Source organism: Diplotaxodon limnothrissa, linkage group LG8 (assembly GCF_057381915.1).
Source record: "Diplotaxodon limnothrissa isolate DT_005_m linkage group LG8, D_limnothrissa_male_GT1.1, whole genome shotgun sequence".
In the NCBI taxonomy this organism is placed as follows: Eukaryota; Metazoa; Chordata; class Actinopteri; order Cichliformes; family Cichlidae; genus Diplotaxodon; species Diplotaxodon limnothrissa.
In genome coordinates, this window is record NC_140603.1 from 17055348 (window position 1) to 17079357 (window position 24010).

The 24010-nt window shown below is 39.8% G+C and overlaps 1 protein-coding gene across 1 annotated transcript in view; it reads right to left on the reverse strand.

Moving 5' to 3' along the window:
• Window positions 1-4669: 4669 nt before the first annotated feature.
• ngfrb (nerve growth factor receptor b) overlaps window positions 4670-24010 on the reverse strand; it is a 32476-nt gene continuing 13135 nt past the window's right edge. Inside the window, exons 4-6 of the mRNA XM_085360725.1 lie at window positions 9637-9868; window positions 7042-7202; window positions 4670-5172 (exon numbers count right to left, since the gene is read on the reverse strand). Coding sequence (XP_085216851.1) covers window positions 4829-5172; window positions 7042-7202; window positions 9637-9868 — 737 coding nt within the window. The 3' untranslated portion in view covers window positions 4670-4828. The remainder of the gene's footprint in view (window positions 5173-7041; window positions 7203-9636; window positions 9869-24010) is intronic.

Below are 24010 nucleotides of genomic sequence, written 5' to 3' on the forward strand. Positions count from 1 at the left end.
TACCATTTCTGCACTGACCACACACAACCCTCATAATTCATGCTGTCAGTTTGATGAAGGAACTAGTGTAGACTTTGTTTGCCCCCTTTTTAGTCCCCTCTGAGCACTTATTGCTCACTGTGCTGAAACTGTTAAAGCCTCCAGCAATCAGTCTGTCTCATTTGGCTTGAGTTACATATCAGAAGGACGTGGCACTGGAGAAAAAATGCACAGGCCTTCTCCTTCGGACAAAATGCAAAACAATACATTGCTTTTCCAAGATCTAACCATTCTAAAATCGTTAAGATACATAAATATGAGCACTAAAGTCTAAAAAGTATTACCAAAAGCTTAAAGTACTATACTGTTTGCTCGTGCAAATTTAAAGACAGAGAAAAATAGAAAGTAGACTATGCCACTTAAAAGCATATTTATGAAATTATCAACCCATATGATTAAATAAATACAAAAAATAATAATTGTCCTATATATTCAGATAATTATTTATTTAATTGAGTACATCTAATTTCTAATGTGCATATTTGTGTTTGTGTGTTGTTGGATCAATACAGAAGATGAGTGCCTTTAAAAGCTTTATTATTGGTTTTACTGCTTGTCTGCAGTAGGTTTTTAGCAAATTCACATTAAGTACAGAGCAGTATATGTATTTGTATACAAGGAACAGTGATTTTCAGATGTGTACAGCTCAGTCCTGGTTCTGCTATGAGTCACTATGAGCTACATTACCAGGGATTTACCCTCAAAAGAAAGCCTTTTACGCTCAACCCTCATTTCATGGTTACTTTTAGCCCTCAGAATCAACAAATATTATTCAGGGAAAAGCATCCATATTCAATTGTAGCTTCTGATAGAAGGACACACATACATTTTATTGTGTTTACCATCTTTTGGTACAATGAAGAAAGAGCTTTCAAGGAAGGTCATTCTATTGTGGTGGATATCATTGAGCAAAACTATTAAACTAAAATAATCCCCTTAAGCATCATAAAACCAAAGCAGAGAAGAGGCCCTACAGTTATTCAAGTGCTCTGGTTCCTGCAGTTTCCAAGAAGAAAAAGACTTAATTTACCAGATTAAAGTTTATATTGACAGTTTCGTGTGAAACATTTTGTTATTGGTCAGGAAAGCTTGTAAGGTTTTAGGCAAAGAGCTTTAACTCTCACATTAGCAAATGAGCTGGTGCAAATTTTTAAGACATTCAAGACAAATGAGGCTTAAATCACTCTATCAGCCTAGTTCCCCCCTTGAAAGATGTGCCTTTATGATATATAACCTATGCAGTGCAATAGTATATCACATATACACATGTAATAGTATTTATGAATATTGGTACAACTATCGGTTAGTGGTTAATATAACAGATTATTAACCGATTATATATAACTGATAATTACATATAATCGATTAATGACTTATTTAGGAAGAATGGTTTTTAATTAAATAATCCGTTAAATGTTTTAGGAAGGCAAAATACTCTCATCTTATTACAGCTAGCAGACAGCTGATTTAGCTTAGCAGGCAGCTAGCTTAGCTCACAAGTTTAATCAATAACAAAGAAAAGTACCGTAGATTACCATTAGCCATGTTTATTTTTCTAGACAGTATTTCAACTACATTTTGTTCAATTTGCAGAAAGGCCTAAAGTTAAACAAACAAACATGCAGCTTATGTAAAATTTAAAACCATCAATAGGAATGTGTAGACGCAGACGTGGACGTTTTCCCGCCACTGATGTTTTTTTTCCTTTTGTAGGTATGTGTACAACTATATTGTATATCATGTGACATTGTTTGACTTTGTATTTGTTGCATTTTAATGTGTTCACTGTATGTGGTGGATACTTTGGCTGCCAGTCTAAGAACCAGTGGCTTAGCATGAACTGGAACCGCTAGCTTGTTTTGCATTTCTCTCTTTCTATTTCCATTGAATTGAAAACATGAAAAGTTTGTTTTTAAATGTGTGATAGAAATTGAAGGAGCTTGGCTTGACTGGTCTAGTTCTGTCTAAAGATAATAGCTGAAGCGGTATGGTGCACAACCTCCTGCAACAATGAATCTAGTTATTTTTAGGTTTTCCCAGAGGCAATACTTGTTCCTGTCTTTGTAGCTTCATTTATTACATTCCATATAGTAACACCCATTGTATCGCTCATGGCATCTAATTCTTAGCAAGAAAGGGGATAAAAATGTTATATCATTGTTTCGTTTTAGTATTGTTTCTTTAGTGTCCCTAAAATCTAATCTTTTGAATGATATTGCAGCTTATTATTTTAATTATGCTTTAACCTAAGGGTTACTTGGCTGGGTGTCTAACTGGAGCATTAGAATCTGTTTAATCCTGAACTATATGAAATGTAGATTGAATTTAGTCTTTTTCTTTATGTTAGTAGAACTGAATAATTTGTTAACTGCCTTAATGAGGCGTGGCTGTTCTTTTGTTCCTTTTGTCAACAGCCCTAGAATTGTAATATAGTCCTGTTCACATACAAGTATTATACAGTGGCCACTTCCAGGCTTTAACTAAGATAAAATGTAGAAAAAGACAAATTATTTACAATTGAAATCAATAAAAAATAATATTTACAAGTTACAAAAAAATACAGTATAGCTAAAAGCAAAAATCACATTAGCCGCCTGGAAAGGCATTTGTGATGCAAAATGTAAATACATGATTACACATTTAAGTGCTACAATCTATAGGACAAAAACAGAAATATAATACCATGTACAGTTGTTATTTGAGAATTAAATACAACAACCCTTACAGAGTAATGAGAATACCTTCATTTAAAGTAACACTACAGCATGAAGCTCAGTATGCTAGCGATTAGTGACAATCTGTACTCAGTAGCAACTGAGGTTGGTGAGGACGAGGATTTTATGTAGCAAGCTAATTAATCCTTCAAAAATTCTCCAATGAAAAAAAAATCCAAAGAGTTGAAGCTTTAAATATCAACATAAACACAAAATTGAATATGTTTTGATAAATCCTAACCAAGCTGGCAGAACAAAACACAATGCAGAGAGCGCATAATGCACTGAAGAGATGAATGCATACAATTAAACAGTCTAATTAATGCAACTGCCGATTCCTGGGTTTCCCCTTTACATTTAAGTAATCCAAAACTTTTCCACTTGCCCTTGTCTGAATTCATCCCACATCCTTCAACTTGTGTCTCCACTGACTTGCCTTTTATCCGGAGGTCATTGTTCCCAAACAAAGAAGAAACTAGACACCCTCTTCTTTTTTTCTTTCTCTGTCTTATTAGTCTGTTTGAAGGATTGTCAGTTGCGAGAATCATTGCCCTGGATAAACACAGTCTCCTTTGTGTTTTTGTTAGTTGTAGGGTGCTATAACAAATCAAATAAATGTAATATCACAGTTAAATGAGACACCCTGAGAAATTAAGAGAAAAAATTGAAAATCCTGTCATTTTTCTTTTGCTTCCTAATCATTTACAGCAGTTTATTTACCGGATAACTGGCTGACAATGAGTTGCTACTTTGTGCATGCTGTTTACTGTTAATGCAGTATTTCATTATCTACAGCGCAAATTACAAATCATATAATTGTTAACATAATTAGGCACACAGATATCTAATATTGGCTACTATTAATGACAACAAACAGTATATGGTCCCTTTGTCACAATGTTCCATACCATATATGGCAGGATCTGATCATTTCTGTGTCCTGTACTATGAACAAGACTGTAAATGCATACATGAGCTAACTGTGTATGCGTTTGTGTGTGTATATGTACACTACATGCATGCAAACCTAGATACTGTATTTGGGTATCTATTTCAAGTATGTCTATATCTGGCGTGTGCATTTGCCTGCATATCTACATATTGTATACATGGTTGTTACTTATGTTTTGAATTCTAGGTCTTTCCCTTTTCTGGGTCAGCATGGAGTCTCTCTCTGAGTTTCTGTTAGGTAGACAGGTCTGAGCACACAGGCTGGAGTCACGTTGCCTCCATCGGTGACCTGGCCCCACAGTCAGCCCCAAAGTCCAGGCAGTTAGCACTTGCTGGGGGAAAAAAGGAGTCCAGAAGCCGATTAAGAGGAAGCTGACACTGAGATAAACGCTACTGCTCCATCTCTTAGATCTAATACAAATATTTAAAAGGACGGTAAAAGTTTTCTTTTCCTTCCTTTTTTTTTTGGAAAGAGAACAAGTTCATTGAAATGTATCCAAACATCACTTCCTCAGGTTGTCACATTTGCAAAGATCCAGACATTCAGTGGTATGCAGGCCTCGTCCAGTAGGAGTAACAGGTTCAAGCCATTTGTCAACTTAAATTTAAACAGTGTACTTAAACATGGCATTAAAACAATATAACTTGTGAGTTAGTGTCTGAGGAAAATCTTTGGTAGCAGAGATGGGAAAGTACAACACAGACTTATGAAAGGGTAGCAATGGCTGGATGAAGATAATATTAAAGATGCAGAGGACCAAACTGGAGAAAGAATAAGAGTCAAGATTTAAAAAAAACCTTAACTTCAGGCAGGTAGATATCCAGTGGAGTAATTACAGACATTTGTTTTTTAAGCTTCTTTCTTTGCAAATTTGCTGTATATTTTGTGGATAAATGCAGATTTGGTTTCACATAGCGATATCTATCTGTCAGTGTTTGTCTGATTCCCTGTATTATCCCTTAATTTGACATGATTTTTCTGGATTCACAGCACTGGATCATCACTGTGATTGGTAGCTTCATAAGTGAATATAGCGTAGAGGAATAGGAGGCCACAGAGGAATATTTTAAGGTTCAGGTGTTAACATGTGAAATCACTGTTGAGCTTTAAAAATAAACAAAAATCACACTACAGAAGTGGCTGTTGTTTTAGCGGCACTTGGGCTGAGCACCAGGCTCTGAGCGACGTCTTCACGATTGATTTTGCGCAGCGCCGTGCACAGAGCTTCGATGCTGGCACAGTCCTTTCCCGCCCAGTCAGACAGGAGGGCACAGACCGGATGCTCTTCCTGCTGGAAGGTCGCGATCCGCTCCTCCTCGTATCCGAGAAGAGCCGCCAAGCTGCTCCAGTCGCTGTCGTGCATGTGGTCGCAGTCTTCTCCGTCCACAGCCCTAAACAGCAGCTTCTCCACTTTCTCTCTGGTGTGGAGGGGAAGAAGCAAACAAGGCTCTTCATCGATGTTGACGACTGCAAAAGGAAAAAAACAAACACAATTATGCATTTTTATTTAAGTTTAAGCACACAGATAACAGCATAATATCTTATTGAACAAAGAAAATATTTTATTCACTTGATGTGATCCACAGAGCGATGGCAGCTGTGCACAAATAACTACAGGACTGTGAGTCATCATTACTAATCGGATTACTTTCTAAATATAGTTTTTATGCAGACAGTACATTCTTTGTCAATATCAGTGTCAAACAACAAGCTCTGATTCACTTTTAATGGCTATTAAATGAAGAAAATGCTTCTTGTTCCCAACTTATTCACCTTGCTCTGACAGATCATGGTTTTAGGACTCATCACTTTGTCCTGTGCAATAATAACTCGGGCAGCAAGGGACTTCACTCTTTAATATTTATAAAAGCGGTCTGTATATTTCAGATGGCTTTTGCGGTTTAAGTAAATTCATTGCCCTACAATATCTCAGGAGTGCCTCATTAATAAAATTCCCAGAGCTTGCCAAACTAAAATTACTTATTTATGGTTTCATGCCTTTACTGGCAGCCAAACTGCAGTTTGTACAGCCAGACTGACATAGTGTATGGTGTTGAATAGGACAGAAAACATTATGATGACACTCTGACATCACTTCATTTTTTTACTATGAGCTTTTTGTGTAAAATTTCTTATGATTTTGAAAGTTTTGTGAGGCTTTGATGATTTTGATCTTTGAACTCCATATGATAATTAGTTCATCCTCATCCGTCAAATCCCTGATTGAAATAATTATTACTGCACAGGTCCAAGTGATGAGTCCCAAAACCGTGACATATAAGAGCAAGGTGAATAAGTTCAGAACAAGAAGCATTTTCTTCATTTAATCCCCATTAAAGAAGAATCTGACAAATCTGCACAGTCTGCATACAAACTATAGAAAGCAAAGGTTTGTTTCGAATTTAACCTTGTAATGCGACACGTATCATATTTGATACATTAGTTCTTGTGAGGTTCTGAGACCTCTACATCATCAATGTAGAAAAAAAATGCACAAAAAATGCAAGATTTAGTAATTATAATACATTTTTATTGTCGGAAGGTTCAATAAACAATCCAGTGTAAAAAAAAAAAAGAATTTTCTGTCAATTGTCTAATGGTTGTTTACAGGGTCAAAGAAATGTACTCAGAGATATTCCACTTATGAGAATGGGACTAACAGAGTTGATGCCTTCAGCTGTTCACCTCTATGTGATTTAAAAATAGATCACATGGTTTCCTTGGCTGATTTTTAATTAAGCTCTATTTATTTTTTATTTTCATTTAACCTTTATTTGTTCAGGTAATCTCACTGAGACTCAATGTCTCATTTACAAGAGAGACCTGCTTCTAAACTGAATAAGCCTGTGCAGGCTATGGGTGCGCCTTACAAGAAGTGAACATTAACATTTTAAGTAACTGCTTTGCATGAACTACAAGAAAAGAATCCAGCATTGGTCCCAATACTACAGATTACACTTTAAGATATCAAATCTACTTCTAATTGTGTTTTTCCAAATATAAACAGGCTTTTCAGGACCTGATCTGCTAAAACAACACTGAAGGTCTGAAGGCTTCATCGCTGTTGTAATCCTCTCCTGCTGATTTGCTACAGTAAGTAAGTTTTCCTGAGAGAGGGGAGGGTGGGCCTCTTTTCGTAAGACACTGACACTGTTTAGGGTGCAGCCTACGGTTTATATACTTGCACTGAAACCCAAATTTCTGGTTTGCTGTCCATCAGACTTATCATATGTTTACACCCAGTTTAAGCACATTAGTTTGATAAATGAGGGCTATCGTGTTTCTCAGCGCTATGACAGCGGCCCCTGTGTCGTTATACTGTGGATGAGTTTTAACCTGTTTGTGCCTGATTCTGGCCCTGCTGCTCCTGCAGACTCTGGCTGTCCACAGAAATGCCACTGTCACTGTGTAGCTTCTCCCCCTCGGGTGACGGGGTCTGGTTCGGGTTGGGGGTGCAGTTGTTGGCTCCTTGCTTATTCTGCTTGCAGCTGTTCCACCTGTATGTGAACGAATCAGCACAGAGACTCATCATACCAGAACTGTTAACACACAAACAAGTTTCCTCTTTTTAAATTATGTTACGTACACAGCATATAATCAGTGAGCTGCAGCTGGATTATAACTGTATGGGTTCAGTATGAGTATCTTTCACGTACACTGTTAGAGCAGGCCTACTGTGTTGTTGTGTGTCTCCATAAGGCTGCAATATGGGTGTTTTTCTCATTTACCGGAATTTAGCTCCTTTATTTCTATTGTTATTCGTGTCTTCGCTGGACATAGTGTTTACCAGTCTCATTACCCTTTTAATAAAATCTTATTAATATTATTTTTTTAACCCAAACATTTTCAGCCATTTCTTGGAATGATACCATTTTCATGTAGCCATTTATTCTACAGTAAATATGAAAGTAAAACATAACAGATCTCATCATAGCACAGATGACTTCTGCACTAACCTCTCACAAGATTTTGAGGAAACTTGACCTTGAGGTCAAGGTCACTGAGATTCAAATTCATCTGAGATTTTCAGTAGATTCTGTAGGCTGAGGGGCAAAAAACTACAAACCCATATCAAATTCGATTCCACTTCATCTAACTGTGCACCTTTCAACTGCTTCTAGCATTAACGCTCCCGCTACTTTTAGATCTCTTCCTGGAAGTTGTGTCAAAACACTGACCGTTCAACATAAATTTTATGGTTGATGTCCAACAAAAGCAAAACAAAAATGCTGTTAGTGTGTTTGAGGCTCACCCTGAAATAGAAGATAATCTAATCCAAGTGGCCATAGCTTCCAAGCACTAGGGATGGGTATCGTTTAGGTTTTATCCGATACCAGTACCAAACCGGAACTTTTGAAATGGTGCCGGTGCTCAAACCGGTGCTTAAAGAATGAAGAACACAAACCTTGTCCAAAAACCTCTCATGTTTAGCTGTTTCCCACTTTCTTTTGCTGTGAAGTACAGCCAGACTTTTGACCGCTTCGCCTTGGGCGTTTTTAATCTGTAGCTCTGCTCTAAAAGAACGTACGTACCTGGGCCCGCCTGCTACGCTTGCAAAGGTAAAATGATTGGCTGGAATCCAAAGTGTATGACATTTCAGGAAAATAAAGCACCGAAATGTGCGCTGCTTTTCGGTCTGGTTACTACCGTTTATGTCAGAACCGGTGCTATAATGGCACCGGATACCGGTACCCATCCCTACCAAGCATTTTTTTAAAGTAGATGAGGGCAAATTTAATCAGATATGATTTTTCCAAATATTTCTGTAGCTCATACCTAACTGCACACTCAGACTAATGCGTTTATTTTTCCTATCAGCTTTTATTCCCAGGTACAGTAAGGTTAGGTTGTCACCGTAGCACACATATGTAGCGAACCAAAAAAAGGACCTGAATAGGTGCGTTCTACATTTCTGCACATATCAGATGATGACAATGCATATAAGTCCTCATTCGCCCCAAACCCAGTAGTGTAACTGAGGTGAATTGAGTGATGCTTTTCTCCTCAAGACTGAGAAGCTGTCTTTTATAACTCAGACTTATATTCCAAAAGGTAAAATTGTGAATGCTTTAAAGCATTTGAGAAAGAAACATGACTTACAAATGCTGCTATCTTCTCTGCGCTAGTTTAAAATAGACTGAAGGAAAGTGAAAAACTGTTCTGTAATTCTTTAATTCTTTAATTCTTTTTGGAAAACATGGATGCCTCATCCTCCAGACTAAAGAGGAGAGGGACCATCAGTAGAAAAGTCTGATGGTAAGAGGGCGGCATTCATGCCTGTGGAACTGGCGACGTACATTCTGGAAAGGCACCATCTGTGCTGGAAGGCATATAAATACTTTAGAGCAGCGTATGCCCCCATCCAGATGGCGTCTTTTTCAGGGAAGGTCTTCCATATTTAAGAAACACAATGCTAAACAGCACACTGCATCTATTAAAACAGCATGACTTCATAGTAGAAGAGTCTGAGTGCTGAGCTGGCCTGCCTGCAGTCCAAGCCTTTCACCAACTGAAAACTTAGAGTCTCATGAAGGGAATAAAAATAATACAACAAAGATAACCCAGGACTGAGCAGATGGAATCTGTATCATACACGAATGGGACAAAATTCCTCTCTCATTTACGCATTTACAGACTGATTATAAAAGAAGAGGTGACACCTCTAATTTGAGATCAGAGTTGTAAATCATTGTATTCTGGGTTTGTTTGTTTTTATATTTTACCCAGTGTGCCATATTTTTGGGAATGAGGATCATAAATGAGCATCAGGTTTTAGTTATGATTTAGGCTTTATGACATTGACAGATGCCAAAATTTGAAGTTTCTGAAACTCTGCTTTTTTCTTGTAGTTGCAGTGGGTCATCAGGTACCTTGAGATGGCATTTTGCTCAATATGTCTACTTTTCAGTGTGTTTCCTGCTTAGTCCTCACCTCTTGAAGATGATGAAGGCCACTAATCCAACAACAACAGCTGCCAGGATGGAGCAGTAGATGGGGATGAGTTTATCATTCAGACCCTTGTAGAACTGCTGCTGGGAATCACCACTAGTGGTGGTGGTGGTGGTGCTGCTGCTGTCTGTGGGGACCTCTGGTACGGGTTCATATGTTAAGTCATCAATGGTAGTGGGGGGGAAAGTAAATAGAGACCCTGTGGTGGACTGACCTGTAAAGGACAAATATGCACAGAGAGAAATTCTTGAGTTTTGTGAAGATAGAACAGCAACAGGAAATTAAAACATTCACAGTTTTGTTAAACATTTATTTTTGACCACTTGGATCATTTACCATTAAAAAGAGAAAGCTGGCAGTTTTAATACTCAGAAGGCCATCCCTGTGTTGAACGTCAGTCCAGTATTTCCTTTCCCTTATCTTTGTGATTGTGCTGTGGCTAGAGCTAATTACTTAAGAAATATCAAAAAATATATTTTATTTATGATTGAAATTCATCTAAACTTTTATTGCATGTCTTGCCATTACGGGAACAAAAATCTACTTCATAATATTATATACATATTATATTATATAATTAATATCATAATCTACACATAATCTACACATTATCATGTGCAGTACTGACACAATATCAATGCTTCATTTCAAAAATTATAATGAAAAAATGCAGTTTTTCCCTCTTCTGTCCTTCTTTCAGTGTCATGGAATATTTTCATCACTTCCTCATGTCTTAGGTTTCTATTTCATATTTGTCACATTTGTCAGATCATCATACAAATGTTATATTGGATTTAATATTTGATTTTATATCTGACAAAGATAACCCAAGTAAATATAAAATGTATTTTTTTTAAATAATGATTTTATCTGTGATGACCAGAGCTTTTGGAAAGCTGGGTTAAGCCACAAACAGCACTGATTACTACCAGACCTGTTGATTCAACAAATCTAAACTCAAGATTAGTTAAGAAACAAAGTCATTGACACCTATCAGTCTGGAAAGAGTTACGAAGACATTTCTAAGGCTTTGGGACTCCAGTGAACAACAGTGAGAGCCGTTATACACAAATGTAGAAAAGTTAAAAAACTGGTGAACCTTCCCAGGAGAGACCGGCCTACCAAGACGCATTCAGGAGGTCACAAATAAACCCTGAACAACAGAACTGCAGGCCTCACTTGCCTCAGTTAAGGTCAGAGTTCATGATTCAACAATAAGGGCAGGGATAGCTCAGTAGGTAGACTGGTGACCCCATGATTGGAAGGTCAGGGGTTCAAATCCACTGAACGGCTACCCTGAGGTACCCTTGAGCAAGGTATCGTCCCTACACGCCTGCTTAGTGGCTGCCGACTGCTTCACTGAATGAATGGGTCAAATGCAGAGAGAGTAATTTCCCCACGGGGATCATTAAAGTATGCATTATTATTAAGAAAGAGGCAAAAATGGCATCCATGGGAGAGCTCCAAAGAGGAAACTACTGCTGACCAAAAAGGACACAAAAGCTTGTCTCACATTTGCCTAAAAACAATTTCAATGATCCCCAAACCTTTGGAAAAATATTCTGTGAATGAAAGAAAAGTTGAACATTTTAGAAGACTTGATCCCTGTTACATCTGGTATAAAACTAACATAGCATTTAATAAAAAGAACATCAGAGCAACAGTCAAACATGGTGGTGGTAGTCTGATGGTCTGAGGCTACTTTTTTGCTTCAGGACCTGCATGACTTGCTGTAACGATGAATTCTGCTCTCTACCAAAACATCCTGGATGAGAATGTCCAGCCATCAGTTTATTCCCTGAAACTCAAGCTCACTCGGGTTATGCAGCAGCACAATGATCCAAGAAACATCAGCAGGTTTACCTCAGAGTAGCTCAAAAACAAAATGAAGGTTTTGGAATGACGTGGTCAAAGTCTGGGCTTAAATCCCGTTGAGATGATCTGGCATGACATTAAACAGCCCATTAATGCAGGAAAACCCTCCGATTAAAACAATTCTCCAAAGTAGAGTGGGCCAAAAATCCTCCACAGTGATGTGAAAAACTCATGGTCAGTCATCACAAATGCTCGATTGAACTTCTCACTGCCAAGGTGTGCACAACCAGTTATTAGGTTTACGGGGCAATTACTTATTTAAATGTGTACTAATATGAAACTACCCCATTTATAGACTGAGAGCTGTTACACAAGGTCTTCTGAGCATTGTGTAACAGTAATTGTAAATTATATCTCAGTAGAAGGACTGGTAAACACATCTGCGGTCTGCTAACACAAGATAGGGCACTTCTTATTTCCAAAAATAGAAATACAACTTTCTGCTTCCTCTATAAAAACTGAGAGGAAATGCAGAGTGAGATTTAAACTCTGAGTTTGTCAAGCAGCAACGCATGACACAAACTCACCTATTCATTCTTGAAATTAAATTATTGATTTAAACAGATTTAACTGTGCTGCAGCTCGGGTCAGTGCACTTTTGCTCAAATCGGAAACGCTAAAAGTGACCTCACAACATAAATGAATTTCAAGAATTAACTTCATTTCTAATGAAATCAAATCAAAGGATTTTATTTGGAAAAGAAAAACAGCAGCAAACACATCCAGACCAAGGTTGTTTTTTCATAAATAGTAGCAGTTTGTTTGATACTCCACGGACTAGGACATTCCCAGCACAGCAATATGACCGGAAAATGGTTTGCAAAGTTTAAATATAGCTACAGATACAAGTGGTAACTTGGCAGATCACATATTTCCGTGTTACTTTTACTGTTTTGCCTCTTTTCACCACAGCAAGTGTAACAATAAATACTTATTATGCTGACAAACACAACAAGCACTCCCACAACACTTGGTCATACCCCATCCTCCACCCTCCCCTCTCCCCAGGGAGCCATTAACGATGGTAAGAGCAAGTTGGTCCATCCAGTCCTGCCCACATTCCTCCAACCATTAGCAGACACATTCGCTCCTCGCCGCGGATGCGGAAACCTATCCTCGCCTGTCACTTACTTACAGTTACTCACAGCATGGACAGGAAATCAGGCTGTTGGTTTCAGAGGGCTCTAAATACCTCAGGAGAGCCGCTGAGTGCAAGGCATCCATTTTTTACTAATGAGGCGAAAACATTTTTAATGAGAGCTAACTTAGATCGATGTGCTGAGCTGCTGCGGGGATTTTAGCTGAAGGAAATTTGAGGAAGCACTTTATGGTAACAACAATTAACTGAACATCAAATCTACGTCGATGATTCTTAATCATTAACCTTTAAGGCCACAGCTTTTTCTCACTAACTTGTCTTAGGATGACACTTGTGCCCCATTAACCTGAAGCCTATGAGCTGTAAATGTAATTCTCAGTGCCGTACTCATTTGACACTTGACACACAGCGAAAACATTTGTTTTGTGTGCAGTTTTTTTTTTAACCATGTTAGGTATTTACAAGCAGCCCAGATGCCTGTTTGTCTTCGTGTTACCTTGTTATTGTTGGTTCTTTGCCAGTTTTGCCTCCTGCTTAGCTCAGTAAGCCACATGCTTCTGTTTCCGGTGCTTTAACTCACTTAACACGACTTACTTGAAACCATTTTCGAGTATTATTGCCAAAGCCACAACATCCCTGGTCTTCACGCTTCCATATACTAACTCATCTTGCTTGTTGCATTTAAAGCCAAACTGTAAAGATCTTGGAAACTTTGCATATATAGTGCTTTTTTGTGGCTTTATGGGGAGTTGCACAATACCAGAGATAGCACCTCAGGTAGCATCAGAGACAGCTGAAACCTAGATTTACAGATGAGGCTCTAAAAACTTGAGGCTCATCATCCATCCAGTTCAATAACTTTTGGAAAGTCTGTATCATCATTTTTTTTTTTTATCCCATTCATATGTACTGATAGCTAACAAGACTTTGTAAATCTGGCATCCTGCTCTCATTGATATGTAAAGGAAAAAGTATGGATGACAGAAACAAAACAAAACAAGAGCCAGTTATATTATACGTGTGTGGGTTGCTGCTAAACTGGTGGATATATTATACCTTTATGAGTGGATGAAGTGCCTAAGAAATAGTATACATATAAACAGGCTTCTGGTGAATCACTACAAGATATCATGTTGCTTCCTGCCCTCTTCAATACTAGGTACCACACCATAGAGAATACACACACACACACACACACACACACACACACACACACCACCATCACCGCCACCGTTACCACCATAGCGTGTTTGTTTCTACTTTCTTTACTTTCCAACACACACGTGCGCACGCTCACACAAAATCAGACACCGTCCCATGACAGAGAGCTGCTTTGTCCGGCTAAAAATATGTCCTCTCTCCATCGTTCCTCTTTATCCTTCAGTCTTTTCCCCACATTACATCTGGCTACACTTTTACTCATTCCTACTGGGCAATTCCTTTTCTGTCAGTCACTCCTATGATCATTTAGACCAGGGGTGTCCAACTCCAGGCCTCAAGGGCCGGTGTCCTGCAGGTTTTAGATGTGTCCTTGATCCAACACAGCTGATTCAAATGGCTAAATTACCTCCTCAACATGTCTTGAAGTTCTCCAGAGGCTGGTAATGAACTAATGATTTGATTCAGGTGTGTTGACCCAGGGTGATATCTAAAACCTGCAGGACACCGGCCCTCGAGGCCTGGAGCTGGACACCCCTGATTTAGAAGTTTTTTAATGTTGTTTTAATCATTCTTATTATTTTCAGTTTTCATGTGGATGATGAGCACTCTTGTGTAAGCAGGCAGCACTCTTAATCTGCACAAAGCTTTAAATAATAAGCTGTTTTCAATATAAGGCAATGGTGGCAAAGGGAAGCTGCTTCACTGGCATTATTTGTCTTCCCTCCCATCTTTTATCAGTGTATTTTTAATCTTTATTGTAAATGCTAGGTATATATATCGCATACAGGATATTATTTGTCTCACAGTTTAAACCAGGGGGGTTCCTCCGGTAAGAGCACGGCACGCCTGTCATTAAAACTATAAAAGTTGAAAGCTGCGGAGACGTCAAAATGACAGGCTCAGTCGGTTTTGAATTATCAAAACAATTATTATATTTATTGTTAAGCATTATCTGGCTGTTAGTGAAATTACCAGAGTTGTCTCGCTTGCTTTGTCTGATAGTGATTCACTTGTGACAGGAAATCCAGGCTCTTGTGCACATTAAGCGTGTAATAAGAACCTGTTGGTCTGTGCCCTTTACATAAGTACTATATAAGAGCAGCAGGACTGTGCATGCAGCTTGTGTTCACAGCAGCTGTGTGCTTGTTTGTGTGTGTGCAGCCACACCTGAGCTGAACTCGTCATTCCAACCGCTTGCGGACTCGTGGAAACAGGTGTTGCTGCAGTTTCAACACCGTATACTTTAAAGCCTGACTTATGATTTAGTCACAAAAGACAGGAGGGGCTCAGTTTGCCTTTCTGTAACTGCATTCCACCTGACTGCAGCCATAACAACCACAAATCCCTGCACATCAAAACCTGAAAAGACATTTGTATATTATTCATTATTCATTAAATGAACCACAACTATTTTTATAATAGTTGTTACAAATACAAACAAAGCAATGCCCTTCAAATACTGCAGAATGCTGTTACTCTTGTTTTGTCAATCTGTCTTTTGGCCTCTGGCTCACTTCCTACTGTATGCAACCCATCTACTCCTTCTGCACACATGCCTTAGACACACCCATGAATGTAGAGAGTGCCTGCGTGTGGGCACGTCTTTCTGCGTGTGTGTGTGTGTGTGTGTGAGTGACTGTTCTGCTGCAGAAAGTGATCAGCACTCGTAGAGGTCAACCAGAGAAACCCGAGAGTGCAGAGGAGTAACTCCATCGCTTTTATCGACCAGGCCGCATTCTCAGCATCTGCTCCTGTGCTCCACTCTCGCCAGCTTTCTCCATCTCGTTCTCTCCTGCAGCTCTTTATTTGTTTTCCAGTGTACTAATCTCATGCTGATGCATTTTCTCTTGTGCAGCTGCTTTCAACTGGTTGATCACTACCCTTAATGTAGAAACAAGTCTGTTTTTTTCCTACAATTTCAAATGACACATGCAAAAATTCTTAAAATGGCAAAAAGGTTGCGGTGGAAGGAGAATCCAGATATAGAGACAGGTGCAGTGGAGGTAACACACTCCCAGCTTTTGATTTGAAGATTGGAGTTTGAGTCCCATCGCAACTTCCTTTAATAGCTAATAGTTATACATTTAAAAGCTATTATGTTCAAGTTTTACTTTACAGTAAGGTCAAGCACTCAAAAGACTTAGGAAGAGTTAGGGAAATTCACAATCAGGTAAAATCTGGGTCAAAGTAAAACCTTTAATGTGTTAAACACACCGTCAAAAGGTGAAACTTTAACTGAAGTGCTTATGCAAAATCAGTTGCTCGTCACAGCCTGCATGACTTTATCACCTGTAAAGAATTTCAAAATGATAAATTGTAGAAAAGTGACAAAACTGCCTTTTTTTTCTCACACTGACAATAATAAAGTACACTTTCTTTCTTTCTTTCTTTCTTTCTTTCTAATGTAACAAATGACCCAATGCCGCAAAATTACATTAATGTCTCTCTTTATTCAATAATTCAGCCCTAGGCAGCTTTAAAGATAATATCAGTGAGAGAGAGGCTCAGTTTGGCAGAGACACATGCAATAAATCCCGATGAGGACAAAAGCCCGAGTCTCTGAGCAGAACTTTTGGCAACGAAACGACGACACGAGCGAAAGCGCAAGTGTTGTGGTCACCCTTGCCACCAGAACTGCTCACTCATGCCAAATCACCTCTGAAGGTTTTTCCTGGAATCTCCGGGGCAAATTCCGGAATGATGACAGGAAAGTGAGTCAATCCCACACTGACAGCGAAGAAAAAGACGCAGTCAACTTTAAGATCTCCTTCATTGTTACAATGCTCATACTGTGTGGAGAAGGGTGCAAAGGGGTTAAAGAGAGGAGGTCAGCTGCAGCCATACAGAGATACAGAGATACAGGCCTGTGGATGTGAAGGGGACCAAGCTTTGGCAACACAATGAGTGACTGTGCAATACAAAGACAGTGAATTGTTTAGTCACTGGGGCTGGGGATTCTTCACAGCCACTGATGTGGTGATGCCTTGGACGCAGGAAATCGGGAATGTTGATGGCATTTTGTCATCCGTGGTTTCCCCAATTCATAGCCTGCTCTTTATCCTTATGGGGCCAACCAAACACTAAACTTCTCCCATACAGGAGTGCCATCCCATCCAATCATAGCTTAGCAAATCATAACGAAACAAGGGCCTGTCAACCGTTTCAATATCGTTACCCATTAAAGTGGTGCACGTGTTCCTCCAGACTTGATATTTTAAAAGTCTGGGGGATTTTCGTTATTGAAAAGCAAAAATACACGGGATGTTAGTGTGTCAGCGCTGACGCTTCAGCCACTGTGTGGAACCAAGATAAGAAAATAAACAGTTATAACAAAAGACCCCAGAAAAGATCATAGTTTGATCAATTATAAGCTCAAAAGACTTTTCATTTGTATTGAGAAATACAAAAGATAAAATATTGCTGCAAAAATGTTGATATTAAATTCTAAATTAACGTTATAGACTGTGCTTTTGACCGTTATAGGCCGTGGCACCGCATGAGAATTCATTCAAATTTAAGAACCCCCTCTGCAGATTCAGAAACGTCCCTTCTTTTGCTTCTTTTCCTTCGTCCTTCGAATTGAACTGCCGTGGCCCTGAGAGCTCTGCATGGTCCTTGTTAGTAGATTATGCTTTCTGATTTCTGGAGGGCAGCCTGTCGATTGTTAAGGTCAACCAAACTCCGGAAGGAAACTGCTCCCCTCCCCTCCTGCTAACCTATCAATAACCGAATGAACTTGGACCAATCACTCTCCCCTCCTCCCCCCTTTTTTTGTGTCTCTCTACTGAAACCATTGTCATATGTATACGTGTCTATAACTTATTAGTTAATTCTGGTGTCTTCGTAAAAATATCTCCTGTTTAAAAGAGGGTTTAAAAAAAAGCAAACAAACCTCTACATTTCCATCTACTAGCTCACATGAGTAATGTTCTGACTGACAGTTCACAGACTCCTCTGCCAATGTGAGAGGGGAGGCAGGGGAATCAGGGTTACGTGTGTGGTAGGGGATCTTTTCTGTTCGTTTGCCACAAAGATTACAGGAAAGCTAACAAGTTATTACTGAAGAACCTCGATTAACAGGTGGAGCATGGGTAACACGCCAAAAAAAAGAAAAAAAGACGCAGCTCTAGATAGGGCATTGACCTTGAGAAGGGTGATTGATGTGCCTGTTGGATTATTGCCAGATCTGTGCGTGTGTGTGTGTGTGTGTGTGCCAAAACTTTTTGCCCTCGCTGCCACAGAGCAAGAATTCGAGGCTCTGGTTGATAGATACAGCATGTCCCGTCAGCCCTGAGTACGATCTCAAGGAAGAACAGGGTCATGGAGCAAAACCTCTGTCTCCCACCACTTTGAGGGCTTTTAGCCAAAACCTCAAGATGATAAGAACAGGCAGTGAGTACTTTATCCTGCTCAATCATTGCTCAATCATACAGCTTTAACCAAGGTCGAAAGAGGCCTTGCAAAGTTGTGTTAACGTGGCTGCATTATCCTACTCATAATGCATTTTGAAATCATCTTTCTCTGAGCTTGATGGGCCTCACAAGAACCAGCCCTGCATCTCCATTCCCAAACCAAACCAGTGCTCAGCAAAGCAAACCACTGCATCTCAGGTAACCGAAGCCAACCATACAAGCCCTGTCTCCTTGTAGAGCACTAACTTGCCGTGACGAAGATAAGCTGCTCGGATTAGTGTATTAAGTGCTACAATAAAGGGATGTTGGCTGTACAAAGTTCAGGACTCTGACGCTTCAGAAAGAGATTTTATCCTTGGTCCCATGGAGGGATTTAGGCAACAAATGTATGTATGTATGGTTACCACTGCCTAAGGACAGGACCACGGATTCTTAAGTGAAAACCTTTAGCGAGCCCTTATGTGTCGTAAAGAGACCAATTTTCTGAAAACACATGCTACACCAAGGATCGGGTCCCCCAACACAAACACAGTAATATACTGTATGCGGTTAAGTGGCAGGAGGATTGCTGTGAATTATACATCAAGGAAACCAAACAACCTCTGGCTAAGCAGCTGCCACGACACAAAAGAGCTTCCTCATTAGGCCTGGACTCCACAGTCTATTTAAACCTGCAGGCCACAGTCTTTAAGTGATGAGTACATATCCTGGATAGGGAGGAACGCTGGTCTGAGCATGGAGTCAAGGGAAGCATTTGTGTGAAAAGGGAAAGACCACCTCTGAACTGCAGAGGGAACCTTAAGTTTGATTTAGACTGAAATATACACTGGCTTGCAAAAGTATTCGGCCCCCTTGAACTTTTCCACCTTTTGTCACATAACAGCCATAAACATGAATCAATTTTATTGGAATTCCACATGAAAGACCAATACAAAGTGGTGTACACGTGGGAAGTGGAACGAAAATCATACATGATTCCAAACATTTTTTACAAATAAATAACTGCAAAGTGGGGTGTGTGTAATTATTCAGCCCCCTGAGTCAATACTTTGTAGAACCACCTTTTGCTGCAGTTACAGCTGCCAGTCTTTTAGGCTATGTCTCTACCAGCTTTGCACATCTAGAGACTGAAATCCTTGCCCATTCTTCTTTGTAAAACAGCTCCACAACTGCCCTGTGACGGCCTCAGAGGTTGTCTAAGAGAATATTGGGAGCAACAACACCATGAAGTCCAAAGAACACACCAGACAGGGCAGGGTATAAAGTTATTGAGAAATTTAAAGCAGGTTTAGGCTACAAAAAGATTTCCCAAGCCTTGAACATCCCACGGAGCACTGTTCAAGTGATCATTCAGAAATGGAAGGAGTACGGAACAACTGTAAACCTACCAAGACAAGGCCGTCCACCTAAACTCACAGGCCGAACAAGGAGAGCACTCATCAGAAATGCAGCCAAGAGGCCCATGGTGACTCTGGACGAGCTGCAGAGATCTACAGCTCAGGTGGGGGAATCTGTCCACAAGACAACTATTAGTCGTGCACTGCACAAAGTTGGCCTTTATGGAAGAGTGTCAAGAAGAAAGCCATTGTTAACAGAAAACCATAAGAAGTCCCGTTTGCAGTTTGCCACAAGCCATGTGGGGGACACAGCAAACATGTGGAAGAAGGTGCTCTGGTCAGATGAGACCAAAATGGAACTTTTTGGCCAAAATGCAAAACGCTGTGGCGGAAAAATAACACTGCACATCAGTCTGAACACACCATCCCCACTGTCAAATATGGTGGTGGCAGCATCATGCTCTGGGGGTGCTTCTCTTCAGCAGGGACAGGGAAGCTGGTCAGAGTTGATGGGAAGATGGATGGAACCAAATACAGGGCAATCTTGGAAGAAAACCTCTTGGAGTCTGCAAAAGACTCGAGACTGTGGCGGAGGTTCACAACGACCCTAAACATAAAGCCAGGGCAACAATGGAATGGTTTAAAACAAAACACATCCATGTGTTAGAATGGCCCAGTCAAAGCCCAGATCTAAATCCAATCGAGAATCTGTGGCAAGATCTGAAAACTGCTGTTCACAAACGCTGTCCATCTAATCTGACTGAGCTGGAGCTGTTTTGCAAAGAAGAATGGGCAAGGATTTCAGTCTCTAGATGTGCAAAGCTGGTAGAGACATACCCTAAAAGACTGGCAGCTGTAATTGCAGCAAAAGGTGGTTCTACAAAGTATTGACTCAGGGGGCTGAATAATTACACACACCCCACTTTGCAGTTATTTATTTGTAAAAAATGTTTGGAATCATGTATGATTTTCGTTCCACTTCCCACGTGTACACCACTTTGTGTTGGTCTTTCATGTGGAATTCCAATTAAATTGATTCATGTTTGTGGCTGTTATGTGACAAAAGGTGGAAAAGTTCAACGGGGCCGAATACTTTTGCAAGCCACTGTACATCGTAACCTACACTGTAACCTTCCATGCCATTCAATCAGCGTGCTGCCTGGACCAGACGTGCGGTTACATTTCAGGTGCACATCAGGTTACATGGAAAATGACAGCGTAGGATTAAAAGGGGGGTTTTGGTTATGTTGTAAGTTACGATAAATCTAAATCAGGCAGAATCAGCTTTCTGTGGTTTTCTTAACTGGATGAATGATGCACGCATCGACTGCACACTTTCTTTGAGTAACTAAACTGAAAAATGCTGTAGAGGCTATGAGTAAAATGAGAGAAGCAAATATATCTAGTACTAACATCATTTTCTCATTATATTAATATGAAATTGGGGATTAGAAGGCCAGCATTTGGTATTCCTACAGCAATAATGCACATCAGTAGATGTCACCTTGTCAGGATTGTTATCAACATCGGTTTTAATTAACTTTACTTGTCCCAATGTTGTTGTGACCCCTGAAAGGATTGTGAGGAATTATATCATGTTGTTCCCTACACATCCCCCAGGGGGGAACTTATACTGCCTGATCACTCCACAACCCCCACCCCTCTCCACATACAAGGCTCTCATGCCCTTTAACCTTTGACATCGCTCGCTGGCCTGCAAAAGAGTGGAAGTCGTATCACACTTCTTTAGATAAGGATCTTGCCTTTAAATCTCCAACTCTGTGGGTCTACCCTGACATAAGTCTGGTCACTATTACCATGTTTAGCCATCAGAGATAGAAGAAGAGAGTGAGTTATTCCCCCTAAGACACAAAACATAGCATTAATCCCTGTGGAGCTAGACCTGGAGGAAATTGGATTTCACCCCACATGTCAGCTGAGTATTTATCCTGCTATATTAAACACAAGAGAAGGAAAATATAATCCAAAGAGTAAAGCAGAAGATCCAGTTTTATCTATAAAGGAAAATAACCCCCAGTATAGTCAAGCTGATGTTCTGGTCCTTCTACCTTGATTTAAATTACGTCTCCACCGTCTCAAGTTACGACTTGTCTTTAGTGGTCTGTGTGTTCCACTCATTCCCTCCACCTCCCTGACTTTACCCTTCAGGCCTGTGTCGCACAAATCCGCAGCATTAATGGATGTGGACGTCTGGCATTGCTACAGATTTGTATGCGCTGATAACGCTTCTGCTTTGGTAAAAAGATTACGTTCGAAATAAAAGGCACATGATTGGGTTAGAGTGAGGAACAACATATGACAATAAAGCCCATACACAGTGAGCTGTAAGTCATTCTGCCGGAATCACATTCATCATGATGTATGCTTTGTTCGTTATCTAAAGGATGTTTTTCGTATTGGGGCTCTGGCTTCTTATATCTTGATGTCGGATGAATCATCTCTCCAAACACCACCCTTTGCTTTCAGACCACAAGCTGATTCAAGCTGCCTTAAAGCGTCATCCTCAGTGGGAGATAATAGCAGCGCAGCACTTGGTAGAGAACAGCGATATATGTCGTGTCTGCTTTTGCTTATTAAATAAACTTCTCTCTCTGTATTTTCTCTGGTTCTTTTAAAGCCTGGCAGACACAAATGACTGATTAGTCTTCTGTGTTGCTTCTGTTTTCACACATTCTAGTTTCATGACTCCTCACAGTATCGGGTAGGTTATTTGAAATTTAAAAAAAGTCCAAACTAAATGCTTCTTATTTATTGGTTTATTTCATATCCACACACCTGCATCCATATCATCATGGTTTTGAGTTTCTATTGTATGTTTGGTAATTCTTCTACTGCTTTGCCATGCTTTAGGAATTAATGGAATTTACCACTGATTTGCTGAAATATGCAAGGTCTTCCCTGAAAAAAGCGTTGTCTGTATGGGAGCATATATTGCTTTAAATCTGGTGTATATCTATCTGCATCAATTGTACCTTTCCAAAGCAAAAGCTGCCAGTTCCATAGAGACTAATGCACCTTCATACCATCAGCGATACTGTCAGAGGCTTTTTAGTTAAACTAAACTTTTTATTCATCTGGTCACAGAACAGTTTTCCACTTTACTTCAGTCTATTTCAAATGAGCTTTGGTCGAGAAAAAGAAGATGGCAGCATTTCTGGCTGATGTTCACAAATGGCTTCTTCTTTGTATGAAAGAGCTTTAACCTGCATTTATGGTTGACATGGTGAACTGTGGTCACAGACGATCATTTCTGGCAGTGTTTTTGAGCAAATGCATTAATTTTCATGATAGAGTCCTTCCTGTTTTCAACACAGTGCTCACCTAGGGCTTAACGTTAATCAGCATTCAATATTGTCCCTTGCGCACAGAGATTTCTTCAGATTTTCCTAATCATTTTATGATATTATGCACTGTAGATGATTAAATATTGAAATTCTTTGCTAAATACTCTAGGAAAATCAGTCTGTCCTATTCTGCATGTTTACTCCTGAGAGCTTCTCCCCTCTGCTCTTTTTATACCCAGTCATATCACTGACCTGTTGCTAATTAACCCAATTAGTAGCAAAATGTTCCTCCAGCTTTTCAGAACTACTTACTTTTCCAGCCTTCTGTTGTCCCTTTCCCAACTTTTTTGAGACGTGTTGCTGTCATTAAATGGCCTGTATTTGTATAGTGCTTTACTAGGCCCTAAGGACCCCAAAGCGCTTTACACATTCAGTCATCCACCCATTCACACAATGGTGATGGCAAGCTACATTGTAGCCACAGCCACTGGGGCGCACTGACAGAGGCTGCTGGACACTGGCTGCCACCCTCTGACCACCACCAGTAGGCAACAGGTGAAGTGTCTTGCCCAAGGACACAAGACTGACCGAGACTGTCCAAGACGGGGCTCAAACCGGCAAAATTCCGATTACAAGGCGAACTCCCAACTCTTGAGCCACGATCGCCCCACACAACAGCCTTATTTCTTCTTTACCCCCTGGAGTGAACAGACACACCAACATATCACATGACCGGTTTAAGATGACCTAGCAGCTAGACACAGCCCGAGTTTCAACTTTTGTTGAAAGTGCAGACTTTAAACTACATACCGGTTTTCATTATAACAGTGGAGTTATTTGGATTTCTTGGCAGTTTGATGTATATAAGTCCTACACCAAAAAAATAGATAAGAATTCAAAAGCAAAAATATTCTGAATCACATTTAGTGTTATATTTTAGATAGTTTCAGTGGATATTTGGGATTCAGGTATTTGTTTTAGTTTGATATTGCAAGGCACTATTTGCTAGCAATGGTTGGTGCAGCTCTCCCAAAAGTAGGATTAGATTTAGGTTTAGCATATATAGCAACTTCAACCTCAGAGTGTTGAATGGTACATTTACTCATTTCAAACATATGTTTTCTGAGTAATTTATGAGTTTTGGCATCATTGCATTCTTGTTATATT